General features: G+C 39.2%; 1 protein-coding gene across 5 annotated transcripts in view; it reads left to right on the forward strand.

The window, feature by feature from the left end:
• NOL4 (nucleolar protein 4) overlaps window positions 1–25,340 on the forward strand; it is a 196,952-nt gene that overhangs the window by 95,327 nt on the left and 76,285 nt on the right. For all 5 annotated transcript variants that reach the window (XM_030011980.2, XM_030011982.2, XM_030011981.2 and 2 more), the window contains one exon: window positions 18,771–19,054. In XM_030011980.2, the coding sequence (XP_029867840.1) occupies window positions 18,771–19,054 (284 nt within the window). The remainder of the gene's footprint in view (window positions 1–18,770; window positions 19,055–25,340) is intronic.

Genomic DNA, 25,340 nt, shown 5'->3' on the forward strand with positions numbered 1-25,340 from the left:
AATCACAACTTGGAAGTTGGTCCAAGTTTTATTAGGACTGAGTTTTCACAAAGGGACTTGGATGCCTTATCTGCATTTACAGACAACTTTAAGCACCAGCTGTAAACAGGACTAACTGCATGTGAGGAAGTGCAGTGAGGTTCAAAGCCTGCACCCAAACCCATAACCTGTGTTGCATTCTCTTCCGAGAAAAGGATGTGAATGCTCCGTGTAGCAGTGGGACTGTATTACACACGGGCAGGTACAATTGGTAGAGACGGGTCATGCTCAGGAGTCCAGGCCTCCAAACTTGAGGGAGTTCCTGTATAAACTCTGTTTTGATTCAGTAAAATTAATTTCCTTGAGTTACCAGAAACTAAAAAGCAGATGTGACTCTGCTTGCTGTTTACAAAAAAGTCAGAGTTCCTAAACTCTTAAAAATAATAGATGTAGCATATGCTGCCAGGGCTTCTCTATGGCACTCTCCCGTTGTGAGAACTGTTGGCTTCCACACAGCAGTGGATCACTCCTCTGCCCAGGCTTTTCTCTTCATTCTGTTTCTGCCCAGCATTCCTGCTTCCTACAGGTATTGCCCTCGTCCTGAACTGCCTTCTCCCTGTGCCACTGTGTCCTAGTGTTCAGGCTGTCTGCTGGCTAGATGTTGAACTGGCTAACATAATGCTCTCTGATGTGTCTTTTCCATGCATAAAAGTAGGATGATTTAATGAATATACTGATTCACCAGGTCAAGGTTTTGAATTATGACACCAGTCAGAAAAATATTGTTAATAGTGTGTCGTGCTCTTTCCTTGAAACTTTTCTCACAATTGCAAAAATATCCCCCAAAACTTGTATAGCACAGCTTCTGCCTAAAACCTCTATTTGGAATTCATGACTAACAATTTGTTCCTCTTTCATTGAGATACTCATTCAGGGAAAAATAGGTAAGATGTTCAGCACTTCCCAGGTGGTACGCTGCACCTCACAGAACCTGGCTGTCTTTTAACATCCACAAATATGATAAAATCACAAACTCTATTCTGTCCCAGCGGGGATCTTGCTGCTGGTATTCTCATTAAATCAATAATAGAAATAACGAATTTATACTATATACAAACTTTACACACAATGTGTATGTCTCTCCATATCAGAGATTTATCCTTCACGTTTTAGTAAGAAAACAGTAATAGCAATGATATTTTTTTCTTGGTTGCAAGGCATTTTTTTTTTCCTGGGGCATTTCTGCCTCTTTAATTCCTTTAAAATGTACGTATATATTCATGTTTCCAGAGACTACAAATGGCCAATGTGAAGGTGGCAGAAGTGGCCCTCAGTGAAAGAAGTGTATCTTCAGTTAAAACAGGAAGTTTAAATCTGTTAAGATTTTGTTTGCCTTTAAAGATAAGCTCAAATATTTTGATTAATATTTGTATTTTTCTTTTGTTTAAACAAATCTGCAAGGATTTAAAAAATATCTTTTGAGTTAACAGTTTGCCCTAATTTGAAACAGTAATAGCCAGCCACATGGGAATATTTTATTTTAAACCTCCTTTATCTTCCTTTTCTCCTCAAAAGTAAAAGTCTGAAGCCACTAATTGTATGTAAATTGCATGAATTTAATGGACTAAATTATTTCCCAGGCTGCACACACTGGCTCCTGTTGACTCTAGTGTGATTAAGATCATATGCATCCAAAGGTAGATTTCAGCCCTGTGTACGGTGTTCTTCTGGCCAGCTTTGTAGCAGTTAATTAAACAGTGCTTTCTCAGTGCTGTGCTGCTGACTTTGTGTTTTTTTGCGTAATAAGTTCCTTATATTAGCTGAAGACCTAAGCAAAACAGCAGTGTTAACTTTCAGCAGGGCCAAATGCAAAGGGAGAGAAACCAAGATTTCCTGGGCAAGTTCTCTGTTTCTAGTGGCAGTTGAGGTACTATGTGCTGTCTGGCTGACAGCCGTAATACTAAAAGGAGTGGAATTGTTCTTGTTGCAGCTCCATTATTCTAGTTTTGTATGCTTCTAGCCATAGCAAACTGAATTTTTTAGTCTTCTCCAAAGGTCATTTGTAAGGCCATGTCAGCAGGTGGCTACAAGGAACATGAGGGGCATACATGCATCCTCTAGGGCAATGCTGAGGTTTATTTTAGATTCCAAATATCAAAATATCAAATGTTCATATCAGTAATATCAAAATTGCAATTGTAGTAGAAAGTTATATAATGGGAATCCAGGGTTTCTGTCATTCTGTTGCCAGAAGAGTCCACCTGGAGTTTTACAGGATATAGGAGAATGAAAGTGAGCTCAAGATTTGAGTGAACAATCTTTTCACATGTAGTGCATTTTAATTTCTCATTGCAAATTTATTCTTGTCAATAGATTAGTTATTGTATCCTGGTGTGGATCCCTTTAATGGTCTGTCTTTAGGTGGATAATCAGTCATTTTGTGTTTGTCATTTCTCTAGTCATTATGATTGAAATTGTTTTCTGAAACATGCTGAGGAGAAGACAACTACTGCACGTGTGGGTTGATGGCAACAACAGCAGCGATCCTGATTGCATCTGTAATGTGTGAATGCTTTCAGCCAGCAGCAAACCTAATGGGATCTGATCAAAACTATGTTTTGGATATTCAAGTCCAAGGGCAAGAGTGCCATGATATCCACTAATGTCCTTCAATTCTGCTCTTTGCTACTACATAAACTACTGAAGATTTGTTTTGATGGCTCATACTGTGGTTACCACGTGATGTAGAAATTGCATTAACAGTATCAGTCCTTTTACTGTCTGCAAATGCGCTGTCAGCATAAGTCCACTTCCAATACAAAAGCTCAGCCTCTACTCCCTGTATTTTACCTTAATTTCCTGTAGCAGCAGCTGTGGTGTTGGGTTTGGCAGGGACTCATAGTGTAGGAGACTCCAGAAACTGCAGATTTCAGTGCTGAAGTTAAAAAGAAATGCATTTTGGGAAAACAGACTGCTTGAGAATTGGGTAATGATATCTACATAAAAGGGACTCCACACCAGTGATTCTCACCACACTTGTCAAGTGTTTTTTGCCATTTGTTGGAGATATTTCAAATTAGAGTTGTCTCAGGTGTTCTTCAACAGAAGAAGATAATGTTGAAATTAAAGCAGTTCTGACAAAATTTTAATCTTCAAAGGCTTCTCAAGTTCAGCCTGAAAGATTTTGAATCAAAAGTCCAAAAGCCTCATAGTACATTTTTCCTGGGGTTGAGAGATGCAGGTTCAAACCTCTGATCTCAATCAAGTAATGGAGCGACTTGAATTTAGGTATTTTCTGCATCACTGATAACTGTTCCATCTCCATCTATATGTGTTTTTTCTCTTCTTTGCTCTGTTGATAATGTGTATACAACAGGATATTCACTGCACAGGAGAGAGGCACTGACTCCGTATCCCACTGTTCTGGGAGTTCAGCTAATATTGGGGAGACAGGATCAGGAACTTGAAAAACTCTGTTTTTCTGTTTGCATAAAGGGGGATGCCAAGAATATTTTTGAAATATTAGAAACTTTTCTGAAGAGGAAGGTGATATCTTTAGACCACCTTCTAAATGTTTCTCTATTGAAGCTGCTATAGCTGACACAGGGTAATAAGGAAAGGATTTTTTTTTTTTAGAAAAGCTGCCCTTTGAGTCCTCCAAAATGTTTTTGTTCGTGTGTTGGAGAATCAAAGGTGCTTAGATAGCTGAAACTTTTTTAAGTACCTGAATGGACATATATAGTATGATCAGTCATTTTGTATCAATATTTTTCTGTATGTTGGAGCCTGTCACACTCATTTAATCAGGGGTAATAAAATTATGCTTTCCCCAGATTGTTTTGTAATTTTTGGACCAATTAAATATCTAGCTCTGAAGTTTTCTGTTGATTCCTATGTGCAGAATCAGGAAAAGTCTCTGAAGCTGTCATACCTGGAGCATCTCTAGGTGCCATCCACAACAAGATTTCCCACACAAATTTGTGTTTGCAGTGCAGTTAGTAGATTTTCTCGGAGTGCATTTACCATTGCCAGCTTTCACTTAGGTTTTTTTTTTTGTTGTTGTTGTTGCATTGGTTTGTATTATTTCTTCTGATGGCAGTTATTTGCAATTGTAGAAAAGGAAAAATCTGCTCCTCTTTTGTGAAAGAGGGCACACTAGGCATTTCATGCTGTTGAGTATTGGTATTATTGTTTGCTTTTGCACTGAATATAAAAGATAACAGCCCACGAAGTTCGTAACAGTTATTGTAAATAGCATTCTATTCATGGTCAAGATTGTTACCACGTGTTTCACTCTGCAACATGCATAACTTGTCTGCTTGTTCCAATGATAGCAACTTCTCACCCAGAAGTAATACTCTTATTGTATTCTCAAACCCAGCTTCAGATCCATGTTCCGCTTCTAAAAATTTTAAACTAAGCTTCTGGAAAACACAGTTCCTTCAGAATTGGTACATAATTGTTATTTAGGAAGGAAGGTGATCAGTTTATGTAGGTGATGATAAGAATTGCAAAGCAAACTGGGGATTTGAAAGAACTTCCCAGGATTCTGTTGTTTTGATGGACATTTACAGGTTATTTAAGCAGGAGAAAGACTATCAGCAAGTGTTGCTTGTTCTCTGCATTGTTTTTTGCAAACACTATATTTTCAAACTTATCTGAAAGCTTGGGAACAGGTTTGCCATACGGCTGTTTGTCATACAGCTGTTTCTAACATGCATTTCGACAGATTAAAGTAGCTATACAGTGATGATCCCTTCAAAATACGAAGTGTATCATGGGCCAAATAATCTTGTTTACAGATTTTAAAGGGAAAACAAATTATATAGCGGGTTTTGCAATATCATTGTCCTTTATTTTGTTATTTAAAATAACACCAAGCATTTCTGTAAGTCTCTTGCCCTAGGCTGTCCCTTCCTCCCCTAGTTAGCTTTGTAACAGAGAACATCATCTGTGGGCAGGATGCTGTGTTTACCAGGAGCAGCCTACCGGTTTCCACACACGGATCCATTGGGCAAGCTCAGCAAATGGTCATTTCTTATGATTTTATGCGGCCCAGCATTCTTAGCCAATCCCATATTATAAAGAGGCCAAGTAGGTATTACAGCTGGACTCTTTGGTATGGTTTTATTCTTTCCCTTTGTAGCGCTCTGACCTTTAACAACAATCTGTACATAAACAGTTGTTGGAATTTTAGTGAGAATAGGACTGATTCACTGTGATTAAAAGATTCTTAAATTTCATTGGTAATTGTACGTCATCAATTCTGTCAAGCACAGGAAAAGCATGTGCTGCAAATACTCTGTGTGTAGACTGTCCCGTTGCTGAATCCTGCTGGGCTACCAGAAGCCTTTAAGTGAATTACAAATATGGAACAGTTATTTTATTTCTTAAGAAATCTCTTCAGTCTGCAAAGAACTGAAAAGCAGTTTGTGGATTCTCTCTGAAGGTTGGTATTCTGTTTGGTCTACATTCTGGCCTTGTTGAATGTCCTGATTTTGGCTGGGATAGAGTTAATATTCTTTCTAGTAGCTGGTATAGGGTTATGTCTTGGTTTCAGTATGAGAAGAATGTTGATAACACACTGATGCTTTCAGTTGTTGCTAAGTAGCGTTTAGACTAAGTCAAGGATTTTTCAGCTTCTCATGCCCAGCCAGCAGGAAGGCTGGAGGGGCACAAGAATTTGGAAGGGGGCACAGCCAGGACAGCTGACCCAAACTGGCCAAAGGGGTATTCCATACCATGTGACGTCATGTCCAGTATATAAACTGGGGGGGAGTTGGCCTGGGCAGGGATTGCTGCTTGGGAACTAACTGGGCATCAGTTGGCGAGTGGTGAGCAATTGCATTGTGCATCACTTGGTTTGTATATTCCAATCCTTTCATTATCATTGTAATTTTATTATTGTTATTGTTATCATTATTATTTTATTCCTTTCTGTTCTATTAAACTGTTCTTATCTCAACCCACCAGTTTTACCTTTTTTTTTTTTTTTTCAATTCTCTCCCCCATCCCACTGGGTGGGGGGGAAGTGAGCAAGCAGCTGCGTGGTGCTTAGTTGCTGGCTGGGGTTAAACCACAACATTGAGTAATCTGGTTTTGAGACTAGCTCTCAGTGATGTTTCAGCAAGGGGAAATTGACTGCCTTAAAGAGAAGAAAATTTTCTGAAAGTTACTAAAATAGTATTGTGTCCAAGAACCCGTAGTGTTTCTGTTGGCATTAGCTTCTCAGAAAGAAACTGTAAAATGATAGTCCTCATGCAAAAGTTTTCAAGCACCAATAGTTTTCAAGTTTTCCCACCTTTTGTTTACACTTTTGTTTAATGCACCCTCTCATACTTGCTCTGTTCCCCATGCAAGCACAGTCCACTGCATTGCAGTGGGAGGGAAAGTTCGGAAGAAGAGATGCATTGCTTAGTCAGGTGGCTTGGCAGTGAAAATTTCAAGTCCACAGCTCTGGTGAGGAATAGCAGCAGATATGCCAGAACTGTCTATCAGATCCTTTGGGCTTTGTGAAGTTTCTGGGCATTGAATCATAGTTACTTGGTTTGCCAGAGATATTGTGCTGACAGACCATCTAGCAAAATCATTCTTTTTTGTCTTCAGATACCTCTTATTCTAGTCCATTTTTAGAAGATGTGTGACCAAATGCTCAGCTGTATTTTGGGAATTGTAAAAAAATTTATTGACTTTGATGTCTGTGCCGAAAATAATTTCTGAAAATGAAGGAGCATGTTTTATTTTTGCCAAAAATAATTTCTGAAAAGGAAAGAGCATGTTTTAATTTTGTCTGTCAGATTGGAAGTCGACATGTCTATCTCTAGTGTTATGAGGCAGTTGTTGGGATTTAAAAGTGGTGACTTTAATGAAGACAGAAGAGATCTTCCTGTAGTATTAACATCTCATTGGAAGTCTGCTATCTTCTGCCTGATATCACCCAATTGGTGGGAAAGACTTCAAATCATGGATGTTTGTGGATAGAGTTTGCAAATCTACCACTTTTCAACCAAAATTATATTATGTGATTCGGGATTGTGCTGTCTTGGGCCGTGCAATTTTTTAGTACGAAAAAATATTAGCTGTCGTAAACTTCCAAGCTGATTCTAATGCCTTGCATATGATAATGCCTGTACATCCCTCATGGCAGTTTTGGCATTTACTACACACAAGAGATTTTTCAAATCAAGGGAGGCCAATCATCAGCACTGTTTATTTTTCTCCCTTTTGTTTGATGCTTATAATTGTAATGAACATGCTAGGGAGACTTCCAATATGCTTATGTCCTTTACCTCAGTGGCAATAATTTTGTGTTCAGGTGAAGCTTCTTTAGCATTGGTGCCTGTTGTCACCTTTTACATTCTTTTGCTGGTGTTTGGGCTGGTGCTTAGCCTTCGTAGATGCTGAATATTTTTAACTTCTACTTGATAACAGCGAAAAATAAAATTAGGAAAGCATAATGGATGTAACATTAAAAAATGATTGCTTGCCGGATGGAGAAAGGCCATCAAGTTTGTTATCAAGTGTTGCTCTGTGTGACCAGAACACTGTTTTCACTCAAGCAGTGAGGATACCGCTCACTGTAGTTACCCAAGGCATGCTCAAATCAGGAAACAGCAATGTACATGCTGCCATGGATATCCATAAGCATTTTAAAGTGACAGAATAAAAAGCAAACTGAAATGAAAAGGGACATGTAATTTATATCTCTTGAACATGCTTATTTTGCTCAAGTTTGTAATAGCAGCTTTCCAAGCTCTGGAATTCTTCATCGAATTTCTAAACTTACAGTTTATCTGTAACAGAATCCTGTGCTTGATCCACTGAGACTGTGTCTCAGCAAAAACATTAATTACATCACAGTCATTAAATAAGGAAACAGCAACCCTAATAGAGTCCGAAACTTGTATATTTAGTATTCTAATTTCTCAGATTCACTAACAGCCACTTTCCTAATGTATCAAGGAAGTTTTAGTTCACTGTTGATAATGCTAGAACTGTGATGAAGTACAAACGCCATAAGTTCCTAATTCATATTCAATGTACTTTTCTTCCAGTTCTTCCCCATTACATATTTATTACCTATTTTTAAACTGAATTTCAGTATGTGAATATTAGAGGCACTTATATTAGTTTCTGCCGAGTTAGGAAATTTTCCTGAAAGCCTGTATGTTAATATGAGTGGAGAGAACTGATTGGAAAGGATGTGACAGAATTGTTCTAGAGTGAAAACCAAATCTTTTGCAAAACCAAATTCATTTTACCAACATTTTCAAATGAAAACTAGAAAAAAAATTTATGAGAATGGTAGGAAATGTTTTCACTTCTAGTTATGAAGCATTTTTCATGTCCTAGCTTTTAGCATGCAAATAACAATTCTATTATTAGTATGTAAATAACAATAAAATGGCTTTAGTTTACTTGATACAAGTCTTTAAACTATACTTTTCTGTATTAAAAAATTTAGATTGTCATTTTGAAATCCTGAGCTACAAAGCTACAAACCTGATGATGAAGGGTCTAATGAGTCTGAACTTTTTGTAGAAATACTGTTACTGAGAGTTATGCTGTCAACTCAGTTATTTTCATTATTATAGAGGCACCCAAAATATTGGGCTGACAGGTCATTTTCAACTTAGTTACTCTTTGTTTTATGCCCCTAAATAGCAAATTTATAGCTACTGAGACTGTGTATACATTACAAATATAAAGAATGCTTGCAAGTCTTCTTCAGAACGGTTCTAAAATAAAACTTAAAATATAATAATAGTATCTGTTGAACTTCAGCAGAACTCTTGGTTTTCCTACATTTGGGCATGTATAGATATCTTTTCCCAATTCTCTTCCTTTTTTTGTTGGATAGGTAAGATTTTTTCTTATTTGTACTTCATTGTAGTCTTCTAGTGATAGGCAAAATATTAACAGACATATGATTTTTTTTGTATTTCAAGAGGAAACTTCTGTTCAGTTTTCTCCTAGGAATCTAGCAGACGGGCAAATCCACCAATTTGTTCTGTAAAGTTTGGGGCCCAAGTCAGAGTTTGGGTTAAATGTTGCTAAGGATGTACGAAGCTCAAAGCAGCCATTTCTGTTTGCTCTTAAGGCTTCTCCCCCTTTTCTCTCCCAGTTTTACTGATGGAGGGGGTATAACGAGCCTTTCTATAGTCTTGCTGCCTTCATGGAAGAGCAGGCAGCAGTTTGCTGAGGGGCTGCAGAGCTGTCAAGCGATCATTTTTCTTGCTCGTGCTCAGGGCTTCACACTTCCAAAAGGAAGTATACAGTGATATCACTGTGTGAACCTGCTCGACACACTAAAGCTGGTAGGCTAAATTTTAGACTTTAAAGGACTTTATTAAAAAATGCCAGTATTTGGGGCATCCGGTCTGCAGAGAATTTCCTCTACTGACTCCAACTTGATCTTTCCTCTTTGCTTTTATCTTCTGTCAGATCCTGATGAAGTAAAATATGGCATCACACAGATGCAGTAGGTCCAAGTGGCAGATAAGTTAACATAATTCCTTTCAGCCCTGTTTGGGTTGACATTTAGGCACCAAACATGCACCTGCATGTTAGTCTTTTGTCTATTGCTGGCACAGTACCAGATTCTTCTTGCTGCCAGGAATGGCGGCAGCTGCTGCTGCCCACAGCAGCTTTTAGCTAGAGCAGCATAAGCCTCTTCCATGCTGGGCAAGAAAGAGGAGAGAGTAAGATCTCCTAGGTTACCTCTTTTTACTTTGAGGAAAAGGCTTCATATTTATCCTTCTTTTGTTAACATGTTGCAGTCTCAAACATCTTTGTTGCTGATATGTTCTGTACATGGTTGGAATTTTAGTGAATCTCAAAAGTCAGAGTTAGTCTGTCCTGAGCCCTGCTTGCCTGCCTGTCTCCCAGCCTTCCTCAGTTCCTAGCTTCATATCAATAAACTGCTCTGAAGTCTGGAGTCCTGTTTGAGATGAGTGTAAGGCAATACCTCTGGCGTCACTCATATGTTATTGGGTTGAGAACTTGTTCCTGCAATGCTTGTCCAGAGATGGAGCTCTAAGCCACATTCTCAATGTCAGATGACATTTTGCCTGTCAAATATGATCCTAAACACAGCATAAAAACTTTTAGAAGAATTGCAGGTTTTCTATATTAAGAACTGCTTGATAGAGCCTTTGCCACAAAAAGCACCCTAGAGGTTTCTCCAGAGTAAAGGGAAAATCAGAGATTTTTCTCCCCAGAGGCAGTGAGGACTATGTCTTTTGAAGTGGAAATGCCAAAGCACAAGTACAAACTAGATGCATAGGGATAATAAGACTACTGTGCACCCAGTGAGCTATTCAATTGGTTATTTACATGTGCAGTACCCTCCTAATAGCCATTCTGCTTCATCTCCTTGTTGTGTGTATACAGGGACAGTAGCTCTGCAGGCAAAGTAAGCATGCAATCACTCATGAAGCTTTATAAATGAGCCCTTCTATAACACTGACTGACAGGGCAGTATTATTTTTCTGATAGCTGCTGATGTCATGGAGTCACAGTTGTTCACTGTTCTGTTATTTAATGTTATAATTGAATAAAATATCTGCCTGTTTTGTGGCTCCAACAAGAAGAGGCGTTTATCCATGGAAAAATCGTGAATTACTGGAGGGGTTGTTTAATAATGAAATAAGATTTACAGCCTGGCTAATGCTGATTCCACTGTGTATGTGCCTGTGTATATGAAATTTACAGTACTCTTGTTGACAATGCTAAGGATTAGTTTTGTAGTTTGCTTTGTTCCTTTTTAATTCCATAAACGCATGCAGTGAGTAATCATATAGAGTAGCTCTGGACCTATTCCTCCACCACTGAAAATAGCAGTGAGGGATTCATTGATTGGCATCGCACTGAAACTGATGGACATTCCAGGTTCAAATTTCAATGCAGTGAGTTCCATAGCTGAATTCACAGAAGCCAACCACATCAGGAAAGCTACACGTATCAAAAGGAGAAAAAAAATTGTTAAAGTTAGTGAGGTTAGCTGAAGAGGACTATTAAAACATATTCTTGTAATGGAGCAAATACAGTCTCACTGCGAATGAAGGGACAAAAATAGTGCCAGTAACCTTTTGGAGGAGCAGAGAAGGGTGCTTGAGGTTTACACAGGTTCAAAGAGAGACTGGATATTTGCATGGAAAAGAAATCTGTTGAGCATCACTATGTTACTAGAAACCACATCCAGCTCAGAAGGGCCTTGAGTTGAAAATTATTAAGGGCTCAGCAATCCCCCAAGGAGGAAGAATTGTATATGCTTGCCTTATTCTCTTTAAACATCTCCTAATAGCCACCACTGGAGATAGGATATTGGACTAAATGGATTTTTGGGCTGACCAACTATGGCCATTCTTATGCTTTATGAAACAGGGAATAATAGAGGGTCTGAAATTATCTTTGTACCTCCATTAATTCAACCCCTGTTCTTTGTCATAATATGAAAGGGAATGGAGAAGATGAATAGATATAGTTGATTTTGACTAGCTTTTGTTATGTATTGAACTTGTGCTTGAAACATGACTTGTGATGTAAATGAAGCATAACCGAATACATAACTGTGACAAACTGGTATTAAATGGTCCTTGTGAAAAATGGTGGGAGTGAAATGTGACCTCACCTTTTTATCAGTTCATTTAGAAAAATCTCTATAATTATTTCATACTACAGAAGTTTCTATGAGTCAGCACTCTATACCACCTTTCATCTGATTTATGGTGTTCCTCTCCCCAAACTGCCTGCTGTCAGTTGCCACCAGTAGAGCGTTTTTTTCAATAGCTCCTGTTAGGAAGATTTGCTAGCATGCCTTGGGTTTGTGGAATTACAGAAGGAATGTAACTAACAGTTTTAAATATTTGCTTATGTAGCACATTATTTTCATTAAAGTTGTATTTTAACATAGGAAAAATAAAACGTGCAATATTGAAGCCAAAGGTTAAAGAGAACAGCACAGTAACTCAAAACTGTCTGGAGTCTGTCACTCTTTGGTCTGCAGTACTGTCTCCTGCAAGTGATCCTGTTCAAATGATTCAGATTGCTAAGGGTGTAAGGTGGTGTTTAGCAAGACCTGGTGGTATCTGGTGGTATCCAGCCCAAAGAGATTAAAGCAACCTTCATCATACAGGACTTTGGTAGACAATCTTTAAGAGTGGGTTTTGTGACAGCCTGCACTTGCACAGCCAGCAGCTTCAGTCTCACTCATCCCACTCAGCTCATTCACATCCCATCTCTTCCTTTTAGAAAGAACAGTTACTCACCTTACAGTAACTGCTGCTCTCAGAGATGTTCTGTAGGCAGGCAACCCACCGAAAATATCCATTTAACCTGTGTGCATGCTACCTTGGAATCTGCAGGCATCGGTGTCTGTTTGGGCTGCATATGTGTTCCTCTCCGATCTCCACTTCTTAGAGCAGAATGAAAAAAGTGGCCCCAACAATTGCCTTGTTCATTTGGTGTGATTAATCAGACTCATTATCGCCAGGAATGGTTTTGGCTTGTGGTACACCCTCATGTAGTCAGAATGTCTCAGAAGAGCTAAAGGTGCTCTAAGGTTAATTGCCTTTCCCTCGTTTTTTTGTCTAGTTCCTAAGTAGGCTGTCTGCCTTGCTTCATGGCAAAAAAGGGAGCTGTGTTAGAGCTGCTTTGGTATCATGGGGCTCTTGCTTCATTCTTAGTGTTAATGAGAGGGTTCCTTAGCTCCCTGACCCATCACCACATCTGTCCTTTCAGCAGATCTGAGCTTCCATGTGGTTGTATGGTTGTAGGACTGTGCCATGCTACTGCTGTTAGAGCTGAAGGCCAACACTATGTATTACTGACTAGTAAAATATGCAGTAAGTTTCAGGTAGCTGAAATCTCAGCTGTATAAACTATTTAAGTATATTCTAAATATTAATTGAATTCTAGCCTGAGCATTAATTTGAGAGAGGGAGAGGATATATTCAGAGATCTGTCTTTATGTAGAATGGCTTGTTGACTCCTTCCTGCCTTACCTGCAAGGAATATGAAAAGTCTGGGTGATTTATAGTATGAAATTGATCACTAAGAGTAATGCAAGAGATCCTTTAAAACATCTGGAGATTTTTCTCTCAAGGAGACAAGTGGGAGTTTATATATATACACCTTGGTTTGAGATTCACAGTACTTCAGTGACACTTATATCAGAGTTCAGATTTGTGCTCTCAGAAAACTGGTGTTTGAGGCACATGTTATTGCAGCCAGACTTGGTGCACGCTTCATCTTGCTTTGCTTTAAGAAAGCACTCTTACTGAGAATGGTGTTGAGCATTTGACATATCTGATCTGAAGACAGATCTCTCTGGGTGGAAGAACTGTATTTTAACCTGTAACAGAAGAATCTCTAATTCTAGCAATATATGTTGTTTGCCCATTAATAAATCTAGACAGTTTGGTAGGAGAACGTAATCTTATAAATTAAGACCTGGTTTCCTGCTCTAAATCTGAGTGCCCTTAAAGTGTCAACTGTCATGGAAATCACCTTGCAGAATCCAAGGCACTAAATACAGAGAAACTGAGTTTTGGCAGAAGTTCAGGCAATGATAAAGCGAATGTCTGTGGCAGATAATTGAAGTGAAGGATGCAACAGTTCTGAGAATCAATAATCATATTCAGAGCATCTGTTTTCTTGGACTTTCTTTGGCATTGTCTTTTCTTCCACCATTTCCAAGTTTCCTTCAAAAGCCGGGGGAGAAGATAACACAGTGGTGACTGCAATGAGCCTGGAAAGTTCTCAGGCAGGAGCCTGGACTTCTCAAGTGTGCAGAAATGAAGCTGGTGTCACTTTGTGTCTAGTTGGCCTCAAGGTGATCTGGAAGGATGAGCTGGAAGCTCTAATGCAATGCGATGAATAATAAGAAACTAATTGGAAGTAAGAAAATTGCTGCAGTTCTTGTTTTGAGAATTACCCCTAACATGGAGAGTACTTGGACTGAAGGTGCCCAAAGGGTGTTGGTCAGAGCAGAGGATCAGCGTGGAGCTCTCTGCAAAGGCAGGAGAAGGAGGTCTTGGCATCAGGAGGTTTAAGAAATGTCAGTCCATGAGTGAGAAGTCCATGCCTAAGCCTGGACAGTACTCCTTGCTTTAGCAAGAAGGCTGCTGCCCATTCCAAAGGTACCTTCCCTCTGCTCTTGGAGTCTTTCTCTGAGGGGTAATGCTCTTTAATCCCTGGAGAAGGATCTCTGCATAGGCGAGGCACCCGCTGGCTGTTTTTGAGAAGTGAAACACATACATGTTTTGCAGTCAGACTTGCCCTTTTCAGGCTTACGCAACAAAACCAGTTGTAGATGTGCTTCCAGTCTTCCAGTGTGCTGGGGTAAGGGTTTGAAAACTGCACAGTTCCTAAAGACGTGTCCTGTCCCGAGTAAGCAGCAGCATTTGATGAGGCCATCATTCGCTGTCACGGCTGATGCCTGTGGATAGTGGCAGCCCTGGGAGGTGACGAAGATGTGAACTCATCCCACTGCCTCTTTCGTGACTGCCCCGACACCCAACACGGGGCAGGGAAGCCCTCTGCTCCCTCCTTTCTCAGCTCCCAGCACCTGTGGTGTGCTTCCCTGGAGGTCTTCCCACAAAACCTGCCCTATGGTGGCGGTTCAGGCAAGAGGCATGTTTTTGAAAACAGCTGTCCTTGCATCAGTGGTGCAGTTGCTACCAAGTACCCAGATGTAGGCTGATCACAGTGGAGTTTTATTTTGCCCCTCATCAGCCAGCTTGTGGGAAGGGAGCCTGGAGCGTCTGCGGCGCTGCCAAAGCGAGCCCAGGGAGGGCCACTGAGGTTTGCTCAGCCTCCTGCAGGAGGGCACCCCGGCAGCGCGTCAACGGCTGCTGCCCCACGTGCGCTGCCAGGCCCGGGTGGCAAGTCCCCGGCAAGGGGCAGGGGCCGGGCTGGGCCCGGGCGGCCCCCAGCTGCCACCCGCGCCATGCCAGCGGGTTCCAGGGCTGCCACCACCTTCCCCGGCTGCGCTCCTGCAGCCTCTCCACTGCCCCAGGGACGGGCCCATGGCCGCTCCGCCTCAGTGCCTGCCGTTCGCGGTGTCCTTCTCCTGAACGAGGAGCTGTGGGCAAGCTGCCCTGGAGAAGCGCTCGCCGGTGGCCGTAGCTGGGCAAAGCCTCGGCTTCCCCGGGCCTGCGCAGAGCTCTCCCCAAGCCGCTACACCCCTGCCTCTGCAGGATGGAGGAAAAAAATGTTTGGTAAGAGAACAGGCTTTCAGCGTTAGCAGTTTCCTGTTGCTGAGGTGTTGTGATAAATAAAGGTGAGAAAACCGTACAAGCAAACTGCTGGTTGCTACCGAGGCCCCAGCTTAGGCGCAGCCCCCGCTCGCCACCACGCCGGGAGCAGTGAGGAGGTGAGGTGTCACCTCCTGCCCCCCGGAGAGGCGGTCGCCACCGGGGAGGGTGGTCTGAGGGGCAGGTCTCCTTGCCCCTTGGCAGCTGTGCGGCGGCCATGAGTGCTTGCAGTCCCTGCAGGCCCAGGAGTGGGGTAGCTCGGCCCAGCGTCCGTGAGCAGGGCTGGGAGCTGTTGGGCCCGTGGCTGCCCATATCTGGTCGTGAATGTGCCTTTCCTGTCCTGGGCCAGACCCTCCTGCCTTTTTCCCCAAACCCAGTTATTCCTGACGTGCTCTGTGTTTCTGATACGTGAGAAACTCTTGCTTTAGAGTAGCCTTATTCTTGGCAAAAATAGACCGGCTGCCCAGGGATGAGAAATGTACTAAACCTTGTAATTTAGTTACCTTGGTAACATCTGTAAGGAACTACTAGCACTAAACCACTATTTTTTTCTCGATCTCTTTTATGGCAATACATATTTTTATTTACTTGGCAAAAGCATGATTTATAGGCATTGTAGCCGTTCTCCTGTACGTTATCCTGACAAACAATGGTTCCCATTTCTAACAAGCAAGGTTAAATGACTGTGAAAGCAGGTATTTGACTTTAGAGTAGAAACTGAGATTTACCATCAAGTAACTAAGCTTTTGCTAAGCAAAGCCAAAATCATGTAAATACTGTATTATTGTTTCAAAGTATTATAATGCTTGATCACATTTACTCAGCATAGGAATTTTTTCAATGTTTATGTTTTAGAACAAATATAAAAAAGCTGGGTTTTTCTTTTTTTCTTTTGCATTGTAACATTCTCACACATGTGTAAGTTTTAGTTGTCAACCATTCATCATACAAGGCAAAAAACCCACCAAAGAAATAAAAGCATTAATTGCTTATGATTACAAGCCAAAACTAACAGCCTTGCTTTGGACTTTGCTGTTCCTAGATCCGGCTCTATGCACAGCTCTCGTCCCACTCCATCATTCCCATTTAGCCATCTATGTCCTGGTAGTGGCTCCTGTGCACTGTACGACCCGGGGCCCTCGGGTCCCGGCATGCAGAAGTTCCCTAAGGATCAGACCTGTGAGCTGCAGAGTAGGCAGTGCCCCCAGCTTTTAGGTGGCTCTTTGCATCCTCTGGCTACTCACTTGTTTCTCTCTCTGCTGCCAACAGCAGGGAATTTTCTGAGCCCTTCAAAGGGAGGAGTATCCCTCACTCGGTGACCAATTCAGTAATTGATTTAATTAATTTGAAACTAACTGTCACTTGTTAAACTGATAATCAAGAAGCCAATTATCTGTTAACAGTCCTAAATATGAATCAGTGGTAGCCAAAGTGTTTCTGTCTTAAATAAAGAAATCTGGATTTCTTTCTGATATCTCAGAGCTTTTAAGATGAGTTGTAAATATGGCTATTTTCTTTAAAAAAAATAAAGACTTTATAATAGAATGCCATTTTCTAGTTCAGAATAATAAAATTGCATATTTATTTCTGAAACTGCATTTAGAATTTTAACCTTTTTAATACGTTATCCCCTGTAAGACATAAGTCTCAGGGCATGATAGAAAGTTTATTAAGGATAAATCCTGCTCACCTTACTCATTTATGTAGCTGAAATCCTCAAGCAGCCTCAGGTTTTTAAATCAGAACATTTCCATTGCTCTGTTGCAAGTTGGTTGGTGTACACATTTAAAAGTCTTGTTGTAGGAACGTTATGTCTTTTATTGTATATACATTTGTGTTTATAAGAGGTAATGTAAAAGTGGTACATACCAAAACATACCTTTATTTTTTATTGCAGCCATTAATTAGAAAGCATTTTGTAAAACCAAAAAATGTTCCTTAAATAAAAGCATTTAAATTATTCTTTTTATTATGTATTTTCATGAAACTTTTTTTGTTACAGGTTTACAAATCAAAGCAATTTAAAAAATATATGTTCAGAATATGTGCCCAGTCCTGTATACTTTCTGACATAAAAGTGTTGGATGAGTACAGCAAGCAAACCACTGATGTATGATGGCTTGTCTATGGCTCTCCAAGTACTTAACTGAATTAAATCATTACCTATTTATACAATATTTCCTTCACTTTTTATATTCTGATCTGAGGGCGGTGAATAGTTGTTTTTTACTGTATTAATGATGGAGAGTCAACAATTTGATTAATCACGTAGTTTCAAACATGAGTATTTCTGAGCACATCCTTTAAAGAATGTGTCCTGATGTTTTTATTAAATTCCACGTGTCCATAAATGTGTTTGTTTCTTTTCCATGAAAGTTGTTTAGAAGGGCCTGAAAGCAGATGGTGTATGAAGGTACTGATATATTAAGGTCTATCTTGTCCTGTATCTCCAGTTTCGATCTGTACACATTCCCGGCTGCTAACCCCCAAGTTTTGTTTCCAGCTTCACTGTCTGCAGTAAGCATAGGCTTGTAGAGCCCTGGGCAGGTATTTGCACCATTAGCAAAACTGTGTAAGTCAGTCACCAAAAGAGAGGTGCTTTAGAGCAAAAGAAGTAAGCAAATTGAGGGTCAAATTCTGCTGCCATTTAATCCATTGAAGGATGAATTGTTTTACTAGATAGCCTGTTGGCCAAAACACTGTTTAGAAGTAAAGAAAGGCTGAGTAGTAGCACAGGTGGCAAATTCCAGTGCTGACAAACACAGGATACACAAACCCATAAGCATGTGAAAACACATATTAATCATACATTTCAGCTGTAAAATCTTAGGGGTAACAGCAACACATCCAGAGTTTTCAGATGTAACTTTCAGGCTGATAATTTAGTCCTTTATTGAGCAGTATTTTTTAATATATTGTGACACACAATGAACGAGCAAAGTGAACGAGCCCCTGAACAAAATGAAGATATGATCTTTGTTTCCGGAGTTAACTTTTCCAGTATAATCTTTACGGCCAGCAGTGATTACATCAGATGTATTTACATCATATCTGTGCAAGAGGATGTTTATGGATATGACATATGATGCTCTGCACCCTTAAAACCTGAGGACTAGATTCTCTCAGTACCATGTGCATCTCTGTTGATTTCAGAAATATGCAATACTGCAGTAATGAGCATGGTATAAGATTCTAAATAGATCCATAGACATATGGACAGACAGATGGATTAAGGCAGACTTTGTCACTTTGTCCCTAAAATCTTTTGTGATACTTATCTCTTGTGTACACAGTGACACTAAGGTGTCAGCCCAGATAATTTCCCTTAACTTAGTAATATTTTATGGATTTACATAAAGTTTTTACTTGAAAACGTGGAGGAGTGTGTGTGCACATTTTGCAGAAATGTACTGGTACTAGTAGTATAAACCATTTTCATTCTATTTTGAAAAACATTGTGAAGGTATAAATTATGTTTGAACTGGACAGAGATGATGATGTGGCATGTGACTGAAAATATATATTTTTTAATAGATGATTCAGCCGCAGAGAGTTTTAATGGCAATGAGACCGTGGGACACAGTTCCAATGCTTCAGGGGGAACACACTGCAGGGAGATGGCAGAAACCAACAGTAATGGCAAAACAAATCTGGAGCAGGATGAGCAGCCTCTGAACCTGAGTGACAGTCCCCTCTCTGCTCAGCTGACTTCAGAATACAGACTAGATGATCACAGCAGTAATGGAAAGAACAAATACAAGACTCTCCTAATTTCTGATCTCAAGATGGAACGGGAGGCAAGAGAAAATGGAAGCAAGGTAAGATGCTTCCACATGCTCCAGATATGAAGTGTGTAGCTTAGAAAAGGAAAAGATTTGTGAGGCCAAACCAAAGGTTATTCCCAGCTAAGCACTTAATGCAATGTGTCTAATGTTTGTCACATCATTACTCAAATGCTATACATAGATTTGTATGCTCTGTTACACATAAATGATGCATACGTACATTAAGTGTATGTGGATGTACATGGGTGAATACATATATATAGGCATAATATTGTGCTGACACACTGACAAAAACCAGTGCAGTTCTCCACCAGGCATGAATTTTATCAGTCCATTTATTGAGAACTGTCTACATTATCCATTTGAAATATATATATATTAAGCTATGTATATAATGTAATACATATATATATGTATATATACTGAGATACATATATCTATGTATATTTATAGATGACCATCTCATTACATGTATTACGTATCTGTAGAATGAATCCATGTGAATGTTAAGTGCGTGTGCCCAAGCAAATTACTACATGTGAATTATCAACATCTGAAAGGAACTGATTTAGTTCCTTCCTGATTGTTTGTGTTATGCAGGCACCTAACCTGAATTAAAACTGACAAGTTTGCTTTAAGAAGCTGTAATCCCTTGAGGGCTTTTCTCTGTAGTTTCCATTATGTGGGTACAGAGAAGTGAGGGTGGTTATATTGTAGATAAAGACAGATCCTATAGACTAGGTAGCTAGCTTTCTAGGAAGGTGTTTGTCATGAGGGCATACTGTAGGGAGGGTGAAGAAACGGCCTGTATCACAGAATTTACCTATTGACCGTATTGGTGACAAGTTCTTGTTTTTTATCTGATAACTCCCAACTGGATTAACACTTTTACAGCAGCAATAATAGGATGTCAGTACTAGATCCAAATACTATTAATGCTGGTTACTAGCTTTCAGTAGCCCACTACAAAATAACCTGACAATATATATATACTTTGAATGATCACATTTTTTGCAGGGCTTTGAAATAGGAGTGATAAAGAAAATCACTTTTTCTAGGTATATCCAGAAGGAGACTGTACATGACTGATGTCTAGAAAACATTTATTTATGCTAAAGTTTTAACTCCTGTCTTCATTGCTTGTAGAGTAAAAATAAAAACTTGGAATGTTTTTTTAACTCAAGTGTCTGGTTTTGGTGGGTAGAAGAAAGGCTGACCAAATGGGAGATTGTTAGTCTTTGTCTTTCTTGGCCTTCCAGTTTAGCAAATCATGTATCCCAAAACCTTCTCCATAAAATCTTTATGAAAACCTGTTTATCTTCATGGGATATTTTTGTTTCCACAAATTTTGATTTTATTGAAAATGTTCTGAATAGATCTAGTCTCAGAGTGTGTATACACTCCAGTGGTGGATTTACTCAGTACTTTGTTGCACAGTGAGTCCCAAATTGGCTAATATGAACAGTATCTTCATTTGCTTCAGGGCACATTGTTCCAATGAACATTTTATAAGCCAGCCACCCAAATATTGATAGACACACAGGCTCTTTTGCCTGACGTACATTGTTTCTGCCATTACTCTTGCAAATACACAAATAAGCTTGGTGAAGAAAGGGAGGAGTCTTAATGTGGACTCCTTTATAGCCAAGACAAGAACATAGTCTAATGTCACATTTCCGGTTTTAATCAGTTCCAACTCAGATGCAAAAAAAAGGCATCAAGAAGTGTTAAAAATCTGCTTGTAATGAATTGAGATGACAATCAAAACCATCTCATTCTTTGTTATTCTACAAATTTTAAGAGGCCTGAATCATCCCCCACATTGATATAGTCTTTCATCACTCACTGTCATCCTACCCACTCTATACTGCCAACAATATGCAGATTTGTCTCCCCTTTTTGTCCTAGTGAAATTTATATTGATGTTTACAGTTCATTTAAGTATATGATTCATTAGGTATGCAGCAAAGATTATTAAATATGGAGTGAAGACTTCAGGAAGAACACACTCCTGGGATAAACAAAAATTTGTCAGAGATTTGTAAGCTGAGTGTACAGTAAAGGAATACTTTTGCAGCCCATTTTATATTTTACAGATGAATTCTACTCTTACTTTTTAAATTTTAAAAAAAGTTATAGAATATTTTTAGAAGGAACAAACCCAATGTATTAGAATAGAATGGGACTCTACAACATCTCAGCGTTTCATATGCGTACATATACATTCATATAAATCATTACTACTCTTTTACCTTAAGCAGTAACGTACAGGCTAAAGATTCAGAGAACGTTTTACAAGTGCTAGACCTGATCGAGAAGGTCCTCTTGCTTCCTCCTGGTGAGTCAGATTACTGGGCCCTTCCAGAAGAGTGTTCTGGCCTTTACTGAGCTGATTAATCTTGAACAATGGAGAAGATCAAACTCCTAGTTGTGTGCAGTATTCGCTGGATGCACTTGGGCAAGGGTATCACAAGGAATAGCCAGAACTCTAATTCTCTGCCAGAAAGGAAACAAAATAACGAACAAGTAAGGTTAACAGAGTACTATAGTTTACCAGGAGTCACATCTCACATATCCTTTTTACCCAGAATACACCAAATATGTGCATTGTTTTTTGAAGTCATCTAGGAATTCTCCCAGTGCTCTCTCAGCATCTAACCTCTAGCCATTCACAGTTATAGAGTTATCAGACACAATTAGACCTGAATAATGGCATCACTGGTAGTGATGGGTAAGCAAATGTGTTTAGCGTAACCTGTAACCATTTCTTTCATGAGAAAAATAATCTGCAGTGGTCACCAAATATCAAATTGATATGCCACTTCTTATAATGTAGTATTCTTGCAGTATCTTTATGTGGCAAAGAACTAAGAAAAGTTATGTGAGAAGCTAGTGAAGAAAATATCTGGTTTCTAAATGAAGGGAAATATATTTTAATTATTGGATTAGCATTGCAGGAAGTAATACATTATGCTTCCTCCAGCTTCTACAATGGCCCATTCAGCCTGCAGAAGATGTTACTTGCTTGAGATGGCCAGGACTCTCTGAAACCCAGAGGCAAAGGGCTGGAGCTGGGAAGATCTGCTCTGAGTCTCCTTTTTAGATACTGCATCATATATGTTTTGTTAAGTTTGAAGCCATGTTTTCTCTGGTCAACTTGTATCCATTCTGACCTGTGACTAGGTTTAAAGATGACACATCAGAGCTGAATCTAGCCGCAAAAAGCCAAAACATTACTGATGTTTTAAGGGAGTTTGTTTTTTTTCTGGAAACAAGCACTTTTGTTAAACTATATTATAGGTATTTGCCTGTATAACACTGTTTACAAGAATGATGCTTCCTTCACATGTGTAGTGGTGGGCCCCACCATTTGATGATAAAGTTCTGATTGATGATTTTGTACATGCTGCAGAAATATGAAGAAGCAGCTGAGATAAAAATGGTAGTTTTCCCATAATATTTTCTTTGTAAATATGACAGCTAATAGGCAAATGTTTTTTTTGAAAATGGTTACTTCTTTGTGGAAGTTCAATTTTTAGAATATTCATCATGTCAATACCTATCTGAACCAATTATATGCTTATGCTATATGTAAAGTTTGCTAGATAGTGGTGTCATTCTGTGAAGGAGTCTTGGATGTCAAAACAGGGATACTTAACATTTCCCTAAATTCAGGCCTTTCTAACTACACAGAGGAAGTCATCAGTGATTTGTAAGAAATGGAGTTTTTTGGGAAGAATAAATCAAGTTTTCTTGTCTGAAAAGACTGATGAATAACTGGAGATTAGATAACCCTGTGAACAAATTTTAATTCAACTTTTCAAACTACTAGGGTATATTATGTAAAGAATGCTCTGTTCAGTCACTTCAGAATATGACTTTTTAAAACTGATGTTGATAACACTCTTTAAACAAGAATGATGTTTCAGTGGACAGTGTAACTTTACTCTTTGAATCCTCAGTTTCAGTCAGTGAGTATGCGTGGTAACCTCTTCTCCGTGTAAAAAGACCACATGCTGAGTGCAGTGGAGGGACTTGCCAAATTGTAACATAACCTTAAAATCTGGTCCAAAATGTTTTAGCGCTCACTGAAAAAGTGTTATGCAAGGAAGAAATGGGTTTTCATAGTCTTAAATACATATATGTAAGTATGTATGTATGTGTATGTGTATATATATACTTTATGCTTTTATTAAGCTGATATTAGGGAACTGATCCTCCAGTAAGACTCAGATGTTCATGCAGTAGAACTTTCTATAGCCATTTAGTGCTAAACTGAAGTCAGTGAAATTTTGAATAGCTGCAAAAATTTATACATAAATTTACCTTAACAGGGCTGGGTCTTTGTACTACAAAAGGCTTATAAAGTACTCACCTGTAAATGCTCTGCAAATGCAGTTCTATGAAAGCAAATAGTTAAGTGCACATATAAATTATTTTAGATCATTACATACTTATGTGTGAGACTGCTGGGTTTCTGTATGACCATGGTGAAGTCTCTGTAACACTGAGATTTTTGATTTCTCATTCTTGTGTTATTGCCTTTTCCTAGACCATATATTTTATTTTGAAAACTCATTATATAGGTTTATCTCTTCCACATAATTTATTTCATGAAATATAGAAAGCCCATTCCTTTTAAATTATTTTGTCTTTTCTGCATTTGGATAACAAGGTTATTGTGGTGTGGTATGGGAAAACAGGTTTTTGAGCTAACCAGCCATACTTATGTTGTGCCATGTATTTTACCTGGATTAATAAATAGTTCATTATGTCTGTATTGCAAAGGACATTCCTAATATGCAAAACTTCTCTTTGGGCTATCCCAGATAGAAACATGTACTACTGATCACGAATGCCTAGGAGACGCATTAAAGTGAGGTGACAAGGAGAATGCACACCATGTGTCCATTTTGTCCAGATACCTACTAAATGTGGACAGTTGGTTAATGTCTTCTTTCTTTCTACCAGACAAAATTTCTGATAGAAAAATTGGACACCTCCATGCCCTCTGGATGTATGGTAGGCTAAGTTAACATGCATTATGTTTAGCTCAAGTGTGTAATTGGATGCATGGAGAAGTGCACAAGATAAGTAATTTTTCTCTAAGTCTGAAAAGAAAAGCACAGTTTTAAAGGAGAGAAGAGTAAATAATGATTGCTGCATACAGTGACCTTTAATTATAATACCGCATTCTAATGTGCATGTCATTATAGTTACAGTGGTTCACAACAAGGCAGAGCTTTCATGTAGTTTCTAAAAGGAAGATCTTACTTTCTGTCACTCCTTCAATGCTGGGCTTTTGAAGTGTTTCTCAACCTTTTTTCTTCAGCCTGATGTAAAGAAAGAGCAGTGGTGTTGTCATGGGCCATTGCCAGGGGCTGTTTACTCCCAACTATTGCAACTTCAAACTGGTGTTGTAATGGATGCATTTTACACTACAGCAGGTTAGCCTGGCAGGTTGTCCATTTTTAAGACACGTCCCGCCCTAAGAAGGTATTTAAAGACTAACCTCGCATGGGATCTGAAAGCCAGAGCATATGTGAGATCCTGGGTGAAGGGTCATTTGAAGTTCCTGCACACTGCTCTAGTTAAAACTTTAGTCATCTTCGGTAGTTAGTCCAGCTGTAGAATCTTGTAACATCTGCTTTGCTGAACCTCATCATTACTAAAGGGAACTGGGCACAACCATCCAAGCAGCCTGACCTGAATATACAAATATACCGATAAGACTGTTCTAATCTGCTGGTGCATCATGAATCCAGCTGGTTTCCAAAAGTGCACATGAATTTAGCCACAGATAGACACCATCTCTGAGGAATAAGGTAGAGTTTTAATGTGTTTCTTTCTCACTCTCTCTCCTTATTAAAGGTAGGATTGTATCTTAGTAAAATATGAGAGGTCATTCCTAATATCCAGTGAACATCATCACATCTGACGTGTCTGAGGCATGTGAAGTCACTGTCTGTCTAGTTCCCCTCTGCCTCTGTTTTTGTCTGCAGGTTTGCTTGGGGAAATGCTCAGAGTGTAAGTATAAGAGTATATAAGTAAATGCTCTTTCCAAAGCAAGTGGAGTCCTCAGGAGTTACAGTGGGCTTTTATATAGACCAACAGTAGCTTACTGAGTCACTTAAGAAGTAATTTATTAAAAAAATGTCTTAATGAAATGTGAAACAGGTGTGCATCTACTTGAAGCAAGAAGTAAACTGCAGACTGTGGGAATTTGGCATGTTCAAGAACAGTGTTGGAGACATTTATTATTTATCTTTTCTTTTTTTTTGTTTCTTTTTTTTACTTCATAACTAAAACATTTCTCATT

This window comes from Aquila chrysaetos, chromosome 4 (genome assembly GCF_900496995.4).
Source record: "Aquila chrysaetos chrysaetos chromosome 4, bAquChr1.4, whole genome shotgun sequence".
In the NCBI taxonomy this organism is placed as follows: domain Eukaryota; kingdom Metazoa; phylum Chordata; class Aves; order Accipitriformes; family Accipitridae; genus Aquila; species Aquila chrysaetos.